Consider the following 21,964-nt stretch of genomic DNA (forward strand, 5'->3'; position numbering starts at 1 on the left):
ATTTTATTTTTTAACTTATAAACTCCTAGGAATAACTTCAGTGATTCTAAACACTTTGACTGCCACGTCATCCATGTTCTGGGTTTTTAAATGTCGTGTTTGACTCTTCACTGGCTCTAACAATAAGGAGGTCCCCTCAGTTGGGAAGGATAGAAATGTTCAACCTGCAAATCACTACTGTGCCTGCTATACAACTCGATCGTGTGACAATCTAACGGTTTCCCTGTCGTTTGTGTTTCCAGACGGCGACGCAGTGGAATCGAAAGGCTGACAGTGTCCAGAGGGAACGAGAACATTTTAAGAGGCGACGACTCGGGGCGTGGTGTCGATAATTCGAGCAAGGAGACTTCCGGCAGAACGTCGGCCCTCGCGATTCCGTTAACGACACGTACGGGCGATCGATACACCGGGACTTCGTCGGGTTTCGCGTCCAAAAGGAACTCTGGACGAGAGGAGATGTCCCGCAAGTGGTTCAAGAGACGAGACAGCACGTTCAAGCCGCCAGACATACGAATATAGCGAGTCGAGAACGGTTCAGCAGCCGCTCGAGGGACGAAGATCCAGCCCCGCGGTCGGCATCACGGCCAGGGATGAAACAGATTCGCGTTTCCAGGCGCGGAGGAAGGAAGGCAAGATCAAGCAGAGCCTGAGCGATCGCGTGCAGTCGTCGAAGACCGAGAAGCAGGTCGGTTTCTTCGACAGGCCCGCGTTCAAGTTCGGCTTCAGCGAGAAGGCGAGAAGGAATTCCGATTCGAAGGAGGTGGGTCCTCGCGTGAAATTGCAGAAGAACGACTCCTTTCTCAGGAAGCTCGTCAGAAGTTCCAAGGACAACATCGCTGGGGGCTGCGAGAGGCTGGTCAGGAACATACAGAAGAGCCCGTCGGTTCTGCGAAAGAAGTTCTCGTTCAACGGCGGCGAGGAGAAACCGGTGCCACCGGTCAGAAGAAAAGGATCCACCAAGAGGCCTCTGAAGTTCGATCGAAGCGGAACTTGTTTCAAAGATTCCCTCGCCAAGGAGTCCACGAAGATCCAAGTTTCCATCGTCTGTCCGAGCATCGACACCGTCGAGGACGGTTTTCTGTTGGTGAACGAGCCTTCGCGGATCCAAGTGAGCAGCCACGAGGGTGGAATCTCGCCGGTTCAAGCGCGTCGCGCGGTTTTCGAGGACGAGGATTCGTCGAAGAGCGTGTCCGTGGAGGACGTGGAGGATCTGATAAGGTCGGAGGACAACCTTAGGTTGCTGGAGCAGCGCGTTCTGATCAGGAGACGCTTGGAGAAGTCGACGAAGCTCTTCGAAGCGCTTCAGCCGAATCAACGGAGGTCCACCAGCGAGAAGAACCTTGTCGGGGACTCCAGATTCGACGCAGGCGAGCCAAGGTCGTTGATTTGGTCGGACAAGACGAAGGTACGGTGGAAGTCGTGGAAAGCGAAACGCTCGCCTCCGCCGGACGACTGGCTGGTTCAGAGGTCGACGAGGCTTCGGTGGACTCTGAATAACGAGCACGGGTCAGCCGATAAGCTGATTTCAGCAAGGAAGTCATGGATAACCGATGACGGGCTGCACGCCAGCCGTCAGTCGGCCACGTCGCACGGAGTAAAATGCAGACTTGCGAATTTCGCGGATGCCCGACAGCCAGACGGTGGGGACGCGGAGGGGACCAGAGACCGCGAGACTGCGGAAGAGCAAAGTAAACACGAGCTAGTCGCGAAACCGGACGGGAACTCGAGCAGCCTCGTCTGCTCGAACGCCGAGCCGACTGTTTTTCGCCCGGAAGCGAGCTTACGCGTCGAGACACGGCCCAACGATGAACGGCTAGTCGACGAGACGAAGACCAAAACCAACCCCGATGAAACTGCGGACCAAAGAGACTCTGCGTTGCCCGTCGGCGATGATACGAAGATCAACGTTCCTCCCGATTTCTGTCCAGTTCTGATCGATCGTAAGAAGTCCCAGACGAGATCCGCGAGAAAGAAGAAAGTGAAAATCTCAAAGTGTCGGAGGATCCAGGACTCGAACGATTGGAAGATGAAGTTCACGATCAGGATGATCAGGGTCCGCGACAAGCTGATGCTCGGTCTGAGCGCGTTCGCGATATTGTTCACGATCTTGTTGGTGATGGATCTTCAGATGGACCTGGGCTACAGCGGCCATCACCTGGTGCCCAGCCACGGTCGCGTTCGTATCGGCGACGATCCGAACACGGACACCATTTACAACAACTTCCGGCGGAAGTTCCTCCAGAGAGCGAACGCCAGCAAGGAACAGAACAGTGCTGACGTGTCCGGTACCACGCAGAACACCGGCAAGGACGTTGCTAACGAGCCTAGGGACTCGAGGACCGAGAAAACGAAAGTGCACGACAGCTTTTCGGATTTAGTGGACGTTCTGGTGAAAGGTTACGGTGTTGGGGTGTACGAGGGGGTGGTCAAAATTAGCGGAGAGAATCACTCGTATAATCCTACCTTGAGGGAGCTGAAGAAAATAAATCTAAAGTGAGTATTCGTCTTTTTCCTGGGTAAAAAATTAAATTTCGTTTAAGGTCGGAACGATGTTAATTATAAAATGAAACTAACACTTATTTATTCGTTATAAAGGTAACCGTAACTCGTATCGTGTGTCACGAATTTATCAAAATATTAACTAACGATTCAAAATTTTATTAAAATAATTTCTGTTATATTAGTTATTGCAACATCATATTCTAAATCCAAGTAAAAGGTATTATATAGTCACCATCGATAACCGCGCGTTAGATTTGTTTTTTTTCGGAATGTTGATAAGGTTTCTATAATTAGCTCTATCGAAGCAAACGTACGCGATAAATATCGTCCACCTCTCGGCTTATACGGCTTATGGCAATAATCAAGCTCGTTCCTGTCCCCTGGAACAACAGAGACTCTCGAAAAGGAAATTTACTCATTTATTCGTAACATATCAATGAAATATGGCGCGCTACTGCGTTTAAGTACTGATGATGCGGTATCGTACTTATATGGCTGCTTACGCTCGTTAATTGAAATTTATGCACCGACACGTACCATTTATCGCAGTCGTGTTACCCAGTTTTATTTTCAAGGGAATTGTGTAATGTAATTAAAAGAAGTACATCCACGAAACACACAAAGGAACTGCATTGTATTGTAATTATCTTGGTTTCTCACACTTGCGTAACACGCTGTTATGCTACGTTAATTAGCTACGTTAATTCAGTCGAAGTCAGACGCGGGCAAAATTTTATTAAAATAATAACCAACGCAAATCAACGTATAGCAATTTATTCGTGACGTTTATCTATTTCTTGTGAAATATTTCCTTTCTTCGTTCGTCGTTTGAAATCATTACAAATATTTTGCGCGTCTCTTCGATCGGAACTTTAAATAATATAAACACGTTTTTGGAAGAGTCATTAACTGCTTATCATGAATAAGTGTCTCTCGGCAATATCTCTGTTGATATCGTGAACGATACGACTCGATTATTTGCAGTATATTTCGAGTCGGTTTATAATTCTGAGACTCACTCTTATGATAAGATTCTTCATATTTATGAGTCGATTTAAATGAATAAAAAAATATAAATAGTAACTCCAACTAAAGTTTTCAAGATGTTTTCCATCTGTACATGTTTTATAAATTTCTATCTCTCAACGATAAGTATTTCAAAATTAAGAACCTTGCAGGGATTAAATAAACATTTTCTTCGGCTTGCTGGCCATTTTCAAGGCAGTTCTAAACCATGACTTCTCAATTATTTATAACTTGGATATCTAGAGAAAAAACGTTAGGAATTTTTACCATTTCGGGTTGGAAAATCTGGAACATGTCTTCGTAAGACGTTTCTTAATCAACGTCAGCTCGAATAACAGACGGATGAGTCAACGAGCAACGACATTCGTTTATTTAGTTCGAACCTAAGACGCGCACGTATCTGGAATAGTGTTTAGAAACAGCGTTATTTTTACTGTTCAAACGATGAATTCCTTATCGGTGACGATAACAATGCCCGGAGAGGACGTCTCGTAACAGTTTTCCGTTTGCGTCGACCCTAGTGAAAATATCTGTTCCCGTTTCGTCGTAAGATAAGCGAGCTTTTCAGTTGCTGGCGCGCGACAACTAATTAAACGGAATAACGCCCAAAATAGCAAGTTTTAATCTCGCCTGACCGGCCATCGAAATCTCCTAAACCGATTCCCGGGGCTTCGAATACCACTCTCGTTGTTTTTTCGCCGCGCAGTTAGAAAAGTTTCTGCTATTGGACGAAAGGTTCGATGGAAAACCGATCGGGCCATGGCGACGGAATTAGGTTAGGTTAGGACAACAAGAAATAGTGTTAACGTAAGTTTAATCGATCGTTTCAACAAAGTATCGACACGCTCAATTTTAAAAAAATATCCTTACATATTGAAATGATTTTTTTTTACAAAACAAGTATAAATTATTTATTACATATTTATTTATGTCTCAGGGATGTTCGAGATTTTTTTCACATATTTTATATCGATATTCATACGTAAAGATATTTGAAAAGAGAATGAGTCGATACTTTTTTGATCCACCGTGTATGGATGTTCTATCGATAGAAACGAGATTTACTGTCAAGTATCAGGCTTCGATGCGTCTTCGATTTTTAATTCAGCGAAATCGAGAACGTCGTTCTGTCGTAACAAGCAGATAAGAGGCCTCGAGTCGCGATATGTGGATCACGAATGTTCTTTGCACTGATTGCGTCGACCTTATGCTTTTAACTCGCAGTATCCAGAGAAATGATATGCGCTCGGAGACCGGTAGAAGCATTTCAACCATTTCCCAGCGCAGATGCTAAACATTAGCTTCGTTTGCTGGCTCCTTTTCTTCTTATCAGGGCTCCAATGAAACTGTTAAAATTTTCAATTAGTTCTCACATTGCTGTCATGTCTTTTTACACTTCACTTTTCTGTTCTGAGAAAACACTTTCATATCCACCGTGACTTATCTTCGATGTCTGTTCGAATGTTGACGCAACAATTAAAATAGAAAAAGAAAGAATTTAGGAGTTTAAAGTTTAATAAATAACCTTTATTTATAAAAGTTTACAGTTTCGTTCGAGCCCTGCTTCTTATCGTTGCATCGAAGATTGCATTGTCGAGTCAAAAACCCTGGCTCAGCGGAAATTTTCGTTTCCTTTAATTTCCATTCGCTGGTGCAAATTCTTCTTTCTTTATCCCGCGTTCTTTTTAAGCGCGAGAAAGTAATTTTAACAAACGGCAAAATCTTCAAATGATTTCGAATAGGGAAACCAAGATACGTTTTAGGAATATTTACTTTCCTTTTAATGTTTTTCTCATTGAACGACGTTATTCGCTGAATAAACAAAACGATGTTCAATACCAGACAAATAATATTCGGATAATTCCTTTGCGTTGTGTAATTTCAGTATTCTGTACAATATTGAATTAATTAACGTAGAAACGAGGGAACGAAACGTGTGTCTTTATAATAATTAATATATTGAGGAGTATAATAAAATTAATAAACCGTTCCTCTGAACGTATTTCTAAAGTTAAACGTAATTAAATATGACGGAAGTATTCGATCAATAAATAAAATTTTAGTTTTCCGCCGCGATCCAAATCGATAAATATCGCGATCAGTGTCGATTCAAGTTTGTATCAATTAACGAGCGATCTATTTTCTCGTACGACACAATTAAAAAATATCCTTGAAAGAAGACTTCCTCGACTGGTCGTTGAATAATCTTTCTATCGCTTAAACGATTTTATTGTCTCGCAAGCGCGAATCAGCCGCGTCGCGTGAACCTCTGCACACACCAGCGCGTGTTGTATTAGCATTCACTCACTTATGTGTGTGTCCAGGGCACATATTCTTGTGCAAGCAAGTTGTCCCATGGCAAACGTAATTATACCGATGATAGAAGGAATACGCATGATTCACGTATGTGTTTGCACGGATGTGTTCCCATCGACCGGCGGGGTTGCGCGTCGTTTTCATCGCCTGAACCCTTTCCACTCGACCGTTCGCGAGAACGTGATTTTTCCCCGACGCTTTTCCTCTCTTCGTTCTCCCCCGACGGTCCTTCTCCTCGGAGCCTAATTCCTCCCGCTCGGAATTGCGTGTAATTGTTCTGCACAATGGCCGCGGTAGCCAATCGACAATTCCGACCACGTTGAGTCGTTATAATGTAGAACCGCTCGATCGAATTAGGCTACCCTCCGACTCGGGGGACGGGCGATTGTTTTTTTACTCGATCTCGACCACCAGGCGACTTTAATTCGGGAATTCTTTCACCTGTCGATTTACAGACGTATCCTTCGAACTCGTAAGTGATTTAATCAACGCTATCCATGAAAAAAACCAAAGCTTTTCACGACTTCGAATGTAGAAATGCGTCTCTAATTATTCCAGAAAAAAATGAACCGACCACGTGACGAGAAATAAATATGCGTAATTCGGTGGCCCCCGACCGAACGTTCAGCGTACAACAAATTGAGAATGCCCTTTAGGAGTACAGCAAGCTTTACCCGGAAATCTGTTTAATCGGATTTGGCCTGGCGCTGTCGTTCACGTGCCCATAAAAAAGCTCACCTTTTCTCCGTCCCGCGCGCGCGGCGGGGTTCCCCCCCCGGGAATAAGGATATCGCGATCCCCGGGCGACGTGAAAAACTTCCAACGATAGGAGCTACCCGAGGACTGCATTGAGACGCAGCAGACTGCATTTTTCATTGCATTTCTCTGTGAAGATCGATCCACGGGAATAGAGCTAGGGAACGAAGGGTTTCCGAGGTTCGTGTATTATCGAGCGACCGGGAAGGAAAACAAGAAGCATCTCCCCGAAGGTTACACGTTGTAAGCATCCTCGTAAGCACAGGCCCTCCGTTCTCACTAGATAGACAGCACCAGTGACCTCGCTGTCTGGGGAATACGCCATTGTTTTGCGCCGCACAACCGTCAACAATGCCTTAATGTCCCCGTTCGAGGGGGTTACTTTACCTTTGAATAGACTACGTGTGTCCCGTGCACAATGCCGGAGCGGACCGTTTACACGTGAACTACTCGCCCGCTGATACGCCGCGCAACAGATATATTCCGTCGAGTGCGACAATACTTGTTCGCAGCAGAGTCGTAAACGTTCGATGCAGTCCACTCTCTGAAGCTCCTCCAGTTGGGACGCGGTAAGGTGAATACTGGGTGGTTGGGAGCCATGGCCTTCCGGTGGGATCTATAATTGACGGCGCAAATACAAGGTGCTCCATAACGCGTGACACCCACCTCGATCGTGGGCAGGGACAAGCAAAATCGAATCGAACGCCTTCATTTAGTAGAAACCAGCATTTCGAACGAATTCTTCCTCTTCCATTTTGCGTCGATCGGCCTTAGTTTTCGAGATACGGTAGTGATTCGTAAAATGAACTGACGTGATTCGTAAGATGAACGTGAGAGCTATAATTGACGATACAAGTACAAGGTTCTTCATAACGCGTGCTAGCTAACTCTGATTCGTAAAATGAACTCCTGACATGATTCGTAAGATGAACGTTTCCATCCATCTTGGAACCAGTGAGGCGTGAAAGGCTCGTATATTCCAGTAACTTTACAAGTCATAATAGAGCAAGACAGTGACTGTGACATATCAAATGAAAATGGTGGATGGTCTAATACTTTTGAATGACAGTCTACGTTACACCGAGAACACTCGTAGAAACGTGGACGACTCGCAGTAGGGTTGCTTGGAAGTTCCAGCCCCGGGGTGACAGGTGTTTTCGCGTGCATCGAACACGGGCCGATTTCGAGAGCTTTGTGTGAGATACAAATGCCGGGGAAAAACAAGGAGCACGATAAATATTTAATCATTCGCGGTCTACGGGTCACCGTGCAGTGACAATCCCACGACATCGTTCTTTTTAGAGAACAGAAACATAAAGTATTATATCCGCGTACAGCTGATATTTACTATATACGGGGTACATCGAAACTATAAATAAAGTCTTGGTTGACCCTACCCGGACAATGAACCCATACATGCGTTCGACGAAAGCCATCGGTGTCGTCGATGAACTCCGGCAGTTCACGATTTCAACTCAAAGGTTTCCAAACTTCGTTCGAAACAACCCTTCTTCATAAAATATCAATATCATTTTATTATCGGTTACGAAAGTACCTACCACGCGTCGAAGTTCTCCATTTATACAGCAAATACTACTTTTATCTTTTCGTTTATACGACTGGAATTCTTACTCGAACAGTGGATTTAATTAGCAGCCATTTGATTCGAATGTAAACACACTTTAAATTATTTTTATTTGGTTCCAATGGTGTTTACTTTGTTTCCAAAAAAGTTTCCTCGATATCACCTGTCCTGACAGATGGAATAATTTTCCCCGTGCCCGATGGAATCAGGTTTTCAGTAACAAAGTGAACGCAATTCCCTCGCGAGCGTATTCTTATACGCATGTATCCCGGCGCGCATGATGCAAATTACCATCGCTAGTGTACACATTATTACCCGTGAATTTACACGTGTATAATAGCGTGTACGGGGTGGAGTTATGCATACACGTTTGAACGCGTGTGTACACGGGCTGGCAAACATGCATAATAGCGCATCATCGAGCAGGTTAACGCGTGCGTTGTATCGATTCATCGGCGGAATTTTGGAGGGACACCAAACATTGGAGACTTCAGAAACGCACACAGACCGCGGATCTCCGGGGTGAAGATGACAAAGGTGCTCGAACCGAGTGCCGGATGTTTGCCCGGAAATAATTTATCGTAACTCGGCCGAGTCGCGGCCAGGCGAATTCATGTGGTAGGAAGTACCTCGGTCTATGAGCTTTCTAAGGGCCTCCATTGTTAATTTTACCGAAACCGATAAATTTTCGAGCGTATTAATGGCTCCACCCTACCCGGGGGTCTCGACGGAACGTTGGATATTCTATTATTCTTGCTTTAACGAAAATAAACGTTGCACCGTGTAAAAATAACCAAACGTCGGAACGTTTATTAAAGTACTTAGTTTTATTTAGGAATTATTACCGATCCGGTGAATTTCCTTTTAGACGTCGATCTTTCAGGGGCTTTGAAATATCATTAGGTCACGATTATTATGTAACTATCGGACCCAAGAGAAAATTGTTATTCGAGGCTTTCTGGAAATATTCGAAATATCAGTCGAACGATTAACCGACACCAGGACCGAAATCGTTTCGAATACTCCACCGACCAGTATCGAAAACTTGATTTGTAGGTTATTTATACCGGTGACAGGCGTATCGGAAATTTGCTGGTTTCGAATCTCGCGCTCTACATTGTTAACCCCAAAGAATTGCAGTCGAGTCGTTTCGCGAGTTCTCTTCAAGTTGAAATATGTCGGTGCAACAACGGGAAAACTGTTTTCAGGAATTAACTCTTATTTTCGTAACCTCATCTTTTTTAATCAGTTCTTCGTTTTGTTGCGAAATAAGCGTTTAAAATTGCCGCCTCGTGACATGTGCGCCGCCTAGGATGGGAACAAGTAACTGAAACAAAAAATTATTTGAAAATAATGAGAAAAGAACGATCCGTCTTCATAATTTTTGCAAGCTTCGAGCAATAGTTAGAAGAAAAGCGATCATTTGCAACGTTATTAATCACGGTGGTTCACGATCTGAACGACCGGCCGATTTACGGGTATTCCTCGAACTGCTCCCCAGCGGAGGGAACGTTTTAGGTTCAACACATTTTTCCTCACCCCTCCCCCGGCAGAAAGAAAAAAGGAAATCGTCCGGGGTCGTAGAGTTAAAATATATCGTAAAAGTTGCAGCATCCGATTCGAGGCGAGTGGGGTTCGCTCCTTTCTCGGTTCCTTCGTTTCCCGGGATCGCGAGAGGCAGGTGCAGCCATTGCACATGCATCGTGTACATTTTCGAGCGGCGCCTGCAACACCCGGGACATTTTTCATCCGACTTGCTCGCCGATTTAGAGGCAATTCCGTGCCCCGGGACTCGGTTCGCCTCCTTGACGAAAATTAATCGAACACTCGACCGACAAAGTCCTGATTTCGGGCGGTTTCGCGTCGGGAATCGAAACGAGCGCTACGAGATTGAAACACTCGTCGTCGAATCCTGGCAGCGGTAGCGATATCGAGACGCGAGCAGAAATTTTCGCTGCTTCGTTCGTCAAAATACACCGCCGTGCAAACGTATCAGCTGGTTTTTTAATTAAACCGGGTGTCAAATAAACGCTCGGATAACTGCGAATCATTGTCGATCGGATAAGTGAATGTTAGTCATCTCCATTAATCAGAAGGGACTCCCCAGAAGCTCAACGTCGAGTTGTGTAATATAACCTTATTTCGAATATCGATGAGACATAATGCAAAGATGAAACTTTTTTATTTTTGTTTCTTTTTTAATGAAACTTTTACCAATGTGTTTGTGAGAGTTTTCTGATTAAAATAAGACCAAACACGATATAATTTGTTCTCAATCTACTTCTAAAAGGGTACAAAATCGTGTTAAATACGCTTAATATATCTTGTATTTCAGAGTTCTTTAATCTCTTATGTATTTTCATAGAAATAGATTTAATCGACACTCGCATTTTCAAGGTAGAAGGTTACGTGTGGTTTTGTATGCATTTCGTTAATATCCTAATAATTCATTCAGTCGTTTCTTCCATCGAACGGGCAATTAATTCGCGAAAGTTGAATTTCGCTCGAGTTTGGATGTATTGCAGTTTCACCGATACTGCTTAGTGAAATTTACTCGATAATTTACACGCTGATATCGATCGCGGACCACATTCTGGTGTTAGGGAGAGTTATTTCATTCTTTGTATAACATAGTTTATGAAAATTGATTTTCAACGTGTATTACAACTTTAATTGCATAACTAATATCTATTTTTCAATCATCGAGTTTGTTTTCTAACCACAGTAATTCCTGCTATCGAATTACAATTTTAACAAACTCCTGGAGTTATTTAAAAGATCGAATCTTCTATTTTTCAATTCTTAAGCTGAACTTGGGGATTCTTTTACGCTAGGGAGCGAGCAGGAAAGACGATTTTACTCGAAAAAATGTTTCAAACTTAAATAGTTCCCAGAACTACCCGTTTCAAATTACCATGAATTTTCAGATTGGAATTCCTTCCTTAGAATTACCTCTTCAAAAGTTCATGTGCAATTCTCTTTCACCATTTTATTCCTCTTTGAATAAATATTTACTTTATTTAAAAAATAGAAAATTTATCAACTGAAATGGTGCTCATTTCATTCAATAGAAGGTACTATAATTTAGTTATTTTTTCTTTTAAATTGATTTAACATCCCTAGTGAGACCATTAATATTTTTTGGTAATAGAAGGTAAACATCTTCCATCTTATTAATCTTCAAAAGAGAACGAACTCAGGTTTTTACGTTGCAAGTTCTCCGAACGAGAGCTTTTTTATCTTTTCGATGGAGAAGTCAGTACGATTCGAAGTTCGAGATAGAAGTATCGTTGCGTGAAGACGTTTCGCGACGAGGTGTTCCATGTGCTATTGTCATTAGGTCGCTTCCTTCCTCGTCGAGTAATTGTCCTTGCTAACGAACACAACGTCGCTTTGTGCTGTTGGAATCGCCTTGGTGGAAACTAGAACGGATCCGTTTCGACGGAACGTCTCGAAGTTTCGAACGGATGTTGCTTGCGCTGTGATTTCGACGCGCGGGAGCTGCTAAGTGGTATTCGGTAGGCGTGTTTGGTAAATTAAAGGTTTTCCCGTTAAAACGCCTTTGGCAGCGATCGATCGTTGCTTAAGTTACTGGTAGACAGATTCGAGGGAAATTTAATTTATAGGAAGTCTTATTTTAATCAAGAAAGTCTCACAAATATATTAGTAAATGGTGTCATTAAAAATAAATAAAAAATAAATAAGTTTCTTGAAACAGACACGATAAAGGTAATATAAGATAAAATTAAAGAGGACTGACACGTTAGAAGAAAAATGTTAAGAAACAGTAAAGTGTCGTAAAAAATATCTCGTTCGAAGGAGAACGAGTTAAACGATTTACGATGGAAAATCAATCAAGGAGAAATTGCAGTATCTTAGCAACGGAACAGTTTGGAAAATATTAATTTCGCGATACGTATATTTGAATAATTTTTGCTCCCTTTTATCCGATATATTTTTATCGAATTCGGTCGTGAAAAGTAGGGCATGCCATTTAAAAAATCGAAGTTGACCCACAAATCTCCGAAGTGCTTCCACCGAGAAAAAAAATACATACGTCACTTAATAACTACGCCCGTCCATCACAAACCATGCAATTCTCTATAATTGCTTACATACACGTGTAATATTTTCTTTTGTTACTGGCGAAACTATGGCCAGAGATTTTGGAAATATGTTTTTTTCCGAAAATAAAATGTTTTTCAAATTTGTCTTTGTTAGAGTACGGATAACTTTCGATCTATGAATGAGTTTTATTTTAGAATCTTGTTTGTTAAAGGTTTTGCTGCTACTATTGAAGGTATGAATATAGAGCGAACCATGTTAAACCAAATTTGACCTGTTTTAATCCGGGTTGTTGCAAAAACAAAGAAAAATAACATTTCCAATTATTTTGCAATGTTTACCTAAATTCATTCTATGGTTACAATTTTTTTTTTTTATAAATATTTAAAAAAAATTTTGCCACTCCGACGTTTTAAAAAATAAGTTACGTTCAAAGTATCGCATTTTCCGTAGTTTCCGACGATAAAGGCTGAACTCGGTCCGTTCATTGATTTTTGCTAAATCATGTCGAACTTATCGAAAAACATGGTCACGAGGAAAACGCGTTTTAAGCGTCGAGTGGATGTAATGGAATTTTTACGATATTGTAATTTTCCTTGGCATTTTGAAACCTAGAACCATCTATTTTTTTTCAATCTACCTCGGCACATTACTTTCCCGTAACACTGATTTATTCCCCACACAGTTTTACTTTCAACAAAGTTTGAAAAATCTCGCTGTTGCCACTTCCAATAAATATAGTTTTACTCGACGTTTACACGATAAAATGCTTATAGCTACGTTACTTATATGCGTGTTATGATACGAAAGTTTCGAGAGAAAATGCAGCACGAGTACCTGAGATGGGTGTTGCAGGTGGAGGAGACAAGATTAGAGAAGTGATGAGGGACGAGATGAAGGTGGCAGAAAAAAGGGCAATGGAATATGAAGGAAACCTAAAAAAATTTCAAACTGTTCTGGAAAAATTATTTTTGGCTGCAGGGATCAATTACAATCATTTTTGGTCAATAGACATACCCTCAAAATCCTAACCATTTTCGAGAAAAAAATTCGAATAGGTGCCTAAATTGTCGGCGAAAATAAATTTTTCCAAATCGATCTGGAAAAATTATTTTCAGTTTTGGGGATCAATTACAATCATTTTTGGTCAATAGACATACCCTCGAATTCTTACGCATTTTCGAGAAAAAAATTCGAATAGGTGCTTTAATTGTTGGTGAAAAAAAATTGTTTCGAATCGATCTGGAAAAATTATTTTCAGTTTTGGGGATCAATTATGATCATTTTTGGTTAATGCACATACCCCAGAAATCTTACGTATTTTCGAGAAAAAAATTCGAGTAGGTGGTGAAATTTTTCGCCAATTTAAAAAATTTCAAATCATTCTAAAAAAATTATTTTTTGTTGCAGGGACCAATTACAATCATTTTTGGTGAATACACATACCCCTGAAATCCTACGCATTTTGGAGAAAAAAATTCTTTACTGAAAATACGATGTCTGACTCAGACATTCCGATTCCCCTGAAGTTTCAAGCGTACGTTTAAAGAATCATAACTCCTGAACGGATTGGCGGATTTTAATGTTTCAAAAGGCAAACAACGCGTAATTTAATGGAGAATATGTAGAGAATCGAAGAATATTCGAAAAGTTCCTTAACACCGTAACAAACCATAACTCTTACAATATCGGTATTGTAAGAGCTCAAACAGTAAAAATGATGGGGACGACTTTTGACTATCGCCATTTAGTTAGTCTTCACGCGCCATGTTCGAATATTGCGACACTCGTTCGAAAGTTGTCGCATGTTCCGGTTATCACCCTTAGACGATCCTGTTTGTCGCGGAACAAAGCTAATCGAGTGCCTTCGGAATCGAAGTTAGCGATTCGAGGACAAAAGTTTTCCCTCCGGGAGGAATCCCGCGGGCGTACAGGAATCGTCGATTCGGCGGACGAATCGCCGGGACGTCGTAAACAAGACGCAGCCAGCGTGCAATGGAAATTATAAATGACCCGGGGTAAACAAGCGGCGCGAGGCGAGAAAATGGCTTTTCCTCGGGAGGAATGCGTCTCTGTTTTCCAGAGCGGAACACCGCGGGTGAAAACTCCCGTTTTCCGTTTCCCTTTCTCGCCTTTGCCCCTTTTCTCTCTCTCTGGCCGCGGTTTCGGCGGTCCCGTCTCACTCTGTCACCGGGGCTCGGTTTCTCCGCTACGTCCGACTCCGACTCGTCCGCCGTGGAAAAAACCGCGGCGGAACAGATCCCCGAGGTCCATCGATTATTCGACGAGGCTCGTCCTTAGCGGGGAAACCTTTCTTGGATTTCCCACCCCCCCGTCATCGATTCGAGATTTCTCTTTCTTATTTTCATTCTCGTTCGTTCGCCCTTGTCTTTTTTTTCCCTACCCCGTTGTCGCTTCCGCGAGAGGGAAAAGCTGTTCGAAAGCCTTTGAAATCTCCTCGAAGTCCTTTGAATTGGGCCACCTCGCTTCGAGGTTCAAGAGAAAGGGAAAGAGAAATGGCGACCGAGGAGCATTCCGACGCGGCGGTGGACTAACGAAGAGCAGAATCCTAATTAGGATCGGCTCGAACGGCGACATTTAATTAACGGAAAATCAATTTCGCCGGGACGAAAAAAGTAGCCGGTATCAATTTGCATTGTAATTAATCCCCCGGGTACGATCGATCTCGTACGGTTCTTCTTTTCTGCTTTTTTTTTTTCGCTGATTTCCACGCGGTTCTTGGTAATTCGCGCGTCTTTGTACGCGCGGTGACGCTAATTTCACGAACGATCTCGCGCCTCTCCGTCACTCTTCACTCAAACACCCATTTGAGAAGTAGGTAAGGGTTAATTCCGGGTTGCACGGATCGCTACTTTAAAAAGTCAAATTCACGAATGAACCTTTAAACCAAACTGTTGTTTCCGACGAACAAACTTTGTGTGTTTTCGTCCTTGTCTTAATATTAGAGCGTTCGTGGCCTCGATCGGTCAGATTTATTGGTAATATCGAGTTCGTTTCGCTCTCCCCGTGTCGATGGAACCAGTTTCTGACAGCACGCGTCATGATCCCCCAGCGTCTCTGTCCTCGTCGGTTTCGACGAACGGAAAGAACGGAACCCGTCGTCGGTCGGCGAGCGTGGCTTTATCGGGGATAACTTTATCCTTTCAGCGGCGTGTTATGAACCGACCCAATAACCGTGACACAATTTCTTTCGTTTTCCCTCGCGTGAGAATTCGATTGTTTTCTGCCGTGCGGCTTTTATCGGTCGTGTCGGTAAATCCGTGGCTCGCTGGTAATTGGTTGGAAGAAAGCAACGTTGTATTTTACTTTTTCGCTCGTCTCGTTCGGTCTCGCGTAGATCACGCTCGCGCGGAGAGAATTCTGCGTGAAAATTCGAGCTGCCACTAATTCGTCGAATTATTCTACGTTCGAACACTTCGAATAGAATTTGCGACAAGGGGGCAATTTTACGCGAAGAAATACGGTTGCCCCTGTTCTTCGCGAGGACATAAATTCTTGGAATTGCATCGACAATGTGAGCGTTACAACTTTGGGGATCCATAAGACCAACATACTTCTTTGAAAAACAATGTTCAAAAAATAAGAAAAACGAAATATACAACGACCTAACGTTGAACAATTCAATAGTACCACCCTCGATAAAATAGAAAATAAAATTTTTTGAAAATGTTACGATGACAATAAGAACGATCTAAAAAGAAAAACAATGGAATATACAGTATCCGAATATGATATTATTCGAGATGTTCCAACTTCAGTGAAAATGCAACAAAAGGTGTGTAACTGGAAGTTCGAAATGGTTCCACGTGGCGAGATGCATTCGCGAGAAGAATTTGATATATCGCGGCCGAGTCGAGATTTATTTTCTGTTACGAACATTTGGGAGGTTTGATAAACGCAGAAACCTCGGCGAAGAAATTCTTTAAGGAAAAGATACGATGATTATCGGGTTAGTAGTTCGTCGTGAATAATAAATGGTTAATTAGAATGCGGCCGTTCATGTAAATGCACGTTTTTATAGAAAGCGGGCAGGAAAGTGGGGCTCAGATTGAAATTTGTTTCGTCATTAGGTGGTCTTAATTAATGTAGCGTATTTATCTCGCAAGATTTGTAGGTTGCAGTTATTAATTCGAATAATGGCGTCGTATTAATAGCATGTAAGAAATTTTCTAGCTCGACTTGAAATTTAGCATTCGTTAAGAGACATTTGAGAAAACCATATTTATAATCAGAATAAAGAAATTATATTAGTTTTGATATCTATCACATTTAAATGTGTGTTTATTGCAGAGATAGGGAATTTAAAATTTTTTAATAGCTTCTTGGTAACTTTTGTTGAAGAAAGCTATTTTTTCCCATTCGAATTCATATTTTTATAATAAGAGCGTATTAGCTTGCAGTTAGCGAGTCGCGAGAGAAATATGATAAAATGGACACGGCGAGATAAACTCTTCCGGTTCTCTTGAAAGGCGTACCGTCAGCTAGGAGACAATATCGTATTTCTGCAATTCTCGTCCGTACGCGATAAAAATATTTCACGTTCCAAACTCCACGCGTGTTATTTTTATCATCGCGCGTTGTATCATAAATGTCACGTTAGAAATACTGCGGTAGAAGAAGTTACGGATAAATATCGATGACATGGAAATCTTGAATCAGCAGGTCGCCAAAAGCAGACGCTGAACGTACGAAAGACTCGAATCTGAATTATTGTTATGACATTATTGTGATATGTAATCAGCGTTTCGACATAGTTCGTAAGTTTCTAGATCGTAACGAGCAATGGACACCTGAAAAAGGAAAAATAATAATAATACGCAATTCACCATGGAATTCACCATTTTAATTCGAAACGTTACCACGCGTCCCCGGAGGTCCGAGAAGACCACTTTTGAACGAATGGAAATTGAATCGAACGCCACGAAAGTCCGGTAATTTCCTCGTCTGTCGAACAATCGGTTGCATAAGCCCATAGAAAAACGTGCTCGTTGATGAAACAGGTATAATAGACCGGGCAGACAGGATGTCGCGTGGCGGATGTTGCCTCCATTACATAAATCCCTGATTTGTCATCGTTCGTCTCGTCCCGCGCGAGAAAACCTGCCGCGCAAACCTGTTCTGCAATCGTAGAAAAATCCACGTGCCTGACGTTATTTATTTAAGGGGCGAGCCAATTTATTTAATGCGCCATAAATAGAATCTCCCGCGAGCACCGAGTTCGCGGACCAAACTCGGCGCGTATAGGTTCCTCTAACGATTTTCAAACTTCATTTTCTTGGAGTCGTAATTTAGTTTGGTCGAAAGGCTTTGAGATAACAATATAGAACGTATATCTCACAGTCAATGTATATACATCTCCTGGTCAGTGTTCTCGAAAGAATTCTTTTCTGTTTGGTTGAGCAAGTAAAAACGTATGTCAACGCGATAAGGAAAGGAATAACTCTTTATGACTGTTAGACAAACACGATAGATGCAAAAAGACCGTAGTGGTATCGTTGAAAGTGAACTTTATAAATAGTAGACGTATTAAACACTATCAGATAGGTAAATTAAAAGTAGGTGTTACGAGTGTAACGTTGTCGTGGGACAGTTCCCGCTCCCGCCACCAGGTGGCCACTCTCTCTCACAAGTGCTCGACCGCCAATCTAATGGCGTCCGAGGCAGCTAACGATTCCACTGTTTCTCGGTATTCTCGGTAGATAAATTCTTAAACGAGATCAACGGATTACTTTGTTTGCCCGTACACGTGTCAAGATACGATAACCGTCCAATAACTTCTGAACGGGAGTGTATGTAACGGAACGGAAGATTATTTAACCAATCGGATGCTTTATTTATCGCGGAGATAGGTCATGTCAGATAAGAGGAACGTGTTTGCTCGGGAGAGCGTACGGTAATCCGCCCGGCAAAATCACATTTGCAATCCGCGGTATCGAAATAAAAAGAAAACGTCCGCGGGATGGAGCCAGCGGACCGTGTTAATATAAAGTTGGCGGTAGCGAGCGCGCATGGGAAATTAAAAACGGTTCTCGCGATCGTCTCTATCGCCGGCGCGCGTTTCAAGATTTATCAAAACGACGCATCCGCCAACGCGAATCGTTACCGCTCGGCATTTTTCTCATTAAAAGTATCCAGCGCGCGCGCGCGCGTGCACCGACGACTAAGCGGGAGCATAATTAGGGAGGGTTGGAAATTTACAGCGACCGGACGGAAGACGGACCTTTATGTGATCGCAGGAAACAAATCCGCGCCTATCCGTGAAACGATACGCGCGCTCTGGAAAATTAAATCTAGCGGCGCTGGTCGCGTAATTAAAATAGTTTCGTTCCGTGTTTATCGACGAAACGAGATGAGCGCGCCGCGTTGGAATTTGATAGAATTTCATGAAACGCGAAAACGAAGAAAAAGTGCCCGGACAGCCCCCCGGCGTGCTTTGTCGATAATTACCGATTAAACTCGGTAAAACGTATAGGGTGATTATCGAATGTGGGACAAGCTTGTAGCCAGGCATTAATCCTTTGCGGTTCGTCGCATTTTTTATGCGTCGTCCCGGAAATACAACCCCCCTGGCGAAAAGCTTTCGATCGGACACGCTGATACGTAATTTACTAGAAACATTCTCGCGTTTTTGAAATATTGTTCTGCGACTTTTCAGGATTCACACGTATTCGTAACAGTTTGTGTATTTATTATAATTTTTTTTCATAGACCATCAGATCGATTAGAGCTCCAGATATAGAAATCCACCGTGTAAATAGTATGAAATTTTTACTTTCTCTTTCGTTTTATTTTCGGGTTCAGGAACTGGATGAATTGTATAACAGTTCTAACTTTATCGAAGGGATGAAATAAAAACTTTTGAAGAATATGAAACACAAAAATAGTTAAATGATTTTTACTATATTTTTTAAATTTGCTATCAAGAGATATTTTTCGAACAGTTTTTTTCTAGACAGAATAGGAAAATATATCTTTAATCCGCGACTTTGAAATATTTTTCTAAGAACTGTCTTGCACGTGAATTTAATAAAAATCAGCGCGTTCCACTTAAGTGATGTCCTTTGTTAGAGGTATAAAACCAATTTGTTACGTAAGCAGCTTTCAGAAAAATCCATAAGCAGCTTACGCAGCTGAATTTGTCGTTCAGAAATACACTTCTCTAAAAAAGCATATGTTACTCGTCTAAAAGTTAAAATCTTTCGACTGTGTTTGGAATTGCAAAGTAAACAAAATATGAAAAGTTTTTTTTCGTGTTTCGACAACTCATTGATAACCTGAGGTACCTCCATCTTATTCTTCAAGAATCTTCAGAAACACTGTACTTTTAAAGTCGTATTAGTGTACAAAACTTTAGACGATAAATCGGGGTACGCGTATACGATCGTCAGTCTTATAAAGATCTTAAAATCTATCATTTGTAAGTGTTGTAGTTGCCTCCGTTCACGGTAATAATGTTGCGTTAAAAACGAAGGTTCTTAACAGTGATTCGTCGCTTGGAACCGTGCAAGATTCGAATCTCTCGCGCCACGCCGGTAGCCACGGTTAATGCGCTCCCTATCGCAACGCAAAATGCTTCTCCAACGAAACTCCGGATTCCGAATGCGTCGTTCATGCATCCAATGCAATCTCGAGAGCTTCCAGTTCCATCTTCGTTCGACAATACTCGCAGAAATTCCCCCGGAAACTTGGCCCACTTCCTCTATTCGTCTGTTGCAAACTTGCCCACTTTCGAAAATTGCATTTCCTAATGACGAAAAGCGTGCATTCGTTTCGGGACCACTCGCCGCGTCGTTAGTCCTATCGCCGCGGAGGGCAGTGTATTAACTTCCTCAAGAAACGCCCACTGCGATCGAAGAATTAGTCCCCGGTACATCAAACCGCAAACCAGCAAGGTATGGCTAAAGTCTCCCTGAAAATGTGAATAAAAACAAAATTACGAAGTGAAAACAAACGCATTCGAATGCTCCAAATTCAATAGAAGCGACAGCATTTGATGTTCAGCTGTGTTTTACTATGTTTCTCTGTAAAACAACTTTGTTTATGAGCATCTATACGTCACTATTGGAGGATTTCTTTCTGCTCTAGCGCGTAATGACACAGGACATCTTTACGGACCCTGATAACGCGCATTTAACGCGAGAATACTGCACACAAGATTACTATTTGGTCCTAGGAACCATTTCAGATTCAAGCTTCCGGACCCAGTCGTTTTTAAATCTTAGATCTGCCCGTTTTACCTGTCACGCGGGGTTACGCGTTCCCCTAGATCGCGATTTCCTCTCGCGTGCTTATTCTAATCCGTTCTTTCACCCTCTGGTCTCTTCATTCGTGGGTGGTCAAACCCCGAGTAATGCTCGTATTCGAGCGCAAAGCGCGATTCTGGACAACACTGGCGACTCTAATCCGTGCACGGTCCTCCGTGACCGCTGGCTCCGGGGCTAGGCTAAGCTGCACGTGCTGAGCATATTCATAGTTGGAAACGCGTGTAAGGTGCGCTTTGCGGAACCCCTGGACGCACGTGTGTGCCCCTGTGTGTGCAACCAGCGCTTACAATCGGTGACATTTGCGCTGATTAGTTATTCGTACGCACCAGCATGGCCGCAATTAGACCGATTCCTAGAATTGCCCGCTTTCCAACGTGTCGATTTGATGGACACGCAGCAAAATCTCGACGCGTTTATCGGTCATTGATCGATTACGAATATTTGTCAGGATTTGTCAGCGATCGATGCTCAGACAGACCACCCTCTTCCTCTTGTCTCTGATCGATAGATTCCGTTGGTTTACAAACGGATCGAATTTTCTTATTTTCTTATTATCTTTTTGATTTAAATAATATGTTGTCAATTCGTATGAGTGTAAAAGAAATGTAGGTTTCTCCGTAAAAATCTAGAGGCCACCTTGAAAATTTCGAAAGAGATTAGAATAAATTTAGTAACCTTGTCTCGAAGCTCTCCTTAAATCGTGTTACACTGGACAAAAAAAATTTTCAACGGACCACTGGTAACGGAATAAATTATGCTGATCAAGTCTCGAGCACCCTGTATACCGAGCGCGTCTCCCCATAAATCACTTCTTCTACTTGTCCTGATGTTCGAGTCTTGCTCCACTGTACGCGTAAAGCAAATGTCCCAATTTTTACTTGTTTAGGCATCGACTAGTCGCAAAAGAAATTTCTCGAGTTAAAACGCACTAAATTATTCATTATTAATAGTAATGAATTACTATTTTAATAATACACCAACTGATATAAGGAACATTGAAAAACAGCATTTAAGAAAGTTTTATTATCAATTGTGCTCTGTATCTGCATTTCTGTTCATGAAAAATATTTACACATTTCTACTCATTATTTATACCAATTTCTCCTCGTACGTAGGGTTGCTCTTGCAGTTAAATTAGATCTTTGTAGACATAAAATGTGTTACAAATAATACTAGATAAACGAAGCTATTTAAACTATTCATACAAACATTCATTAAAATATAAATTCAATATAAATAATAAAAATAGAAAACTTGATTATCAAAACAAATTTACGTTCCTCCTTTCTGTTGTTTTTTTTTTTTATAAATGAAAGTCGCTGCTTTTCGTTCGCCAATAGTATATTTTACACCAACGTACATAGACACGACGAACAATGAACGAACACGTCAGCCAAGTCGAACTCCGTCGCGAAACCGACGAATTTTC

The 21,964-nt window shown here is 42.2% G+C and overlaps 1 protein-coding gene across 2 annotated transcripts in view; it reads left to right on the forward strand.

The window, feature by feature from the left end:
- The first annotated feature begins 388 nt into the window (after nucleotides 1-388).
- The window catches only part of LOC122396626 (extracellular serine/threonine protein CG31145), a 79,789-nt gene continuing 58,213 nt past the window's right edge, over nucleotides 389-21,964 (forward strand). For both annotated transcript variants that reach the window (XR_006259057.1, XM_043395197.1), the window contains exon 1: nucleotides 389-2,493. Coding sequence is in view for 1 of the 2 variants with exons in the window: in XM_043395197.1 (XP_043251132.1) it covers nucleotides 2,027-2,493 (467 nt within the window). In the remaining variant the exon portion in view is untranslated. The remainder of the gene's footprint in view (nucleotides 2,494-21,964) is intronic.

This window comes from Colletes gigas, unplaced genomic scaffold (assembly GCF_013123115.1).
Source record: "Colletes gigas isolate AHSC1104 unplaced genomic scaffold, ASM1312311v1 Colletes_gigas_Sc00007, whole genome shotgun sequence".
Classification (NCBI taxonomy): Eukaryota; Metazoa; Arthropoda; class Insecta; order Hymenoptera; family Colletidae; genus Colletes; species Colletes gigas.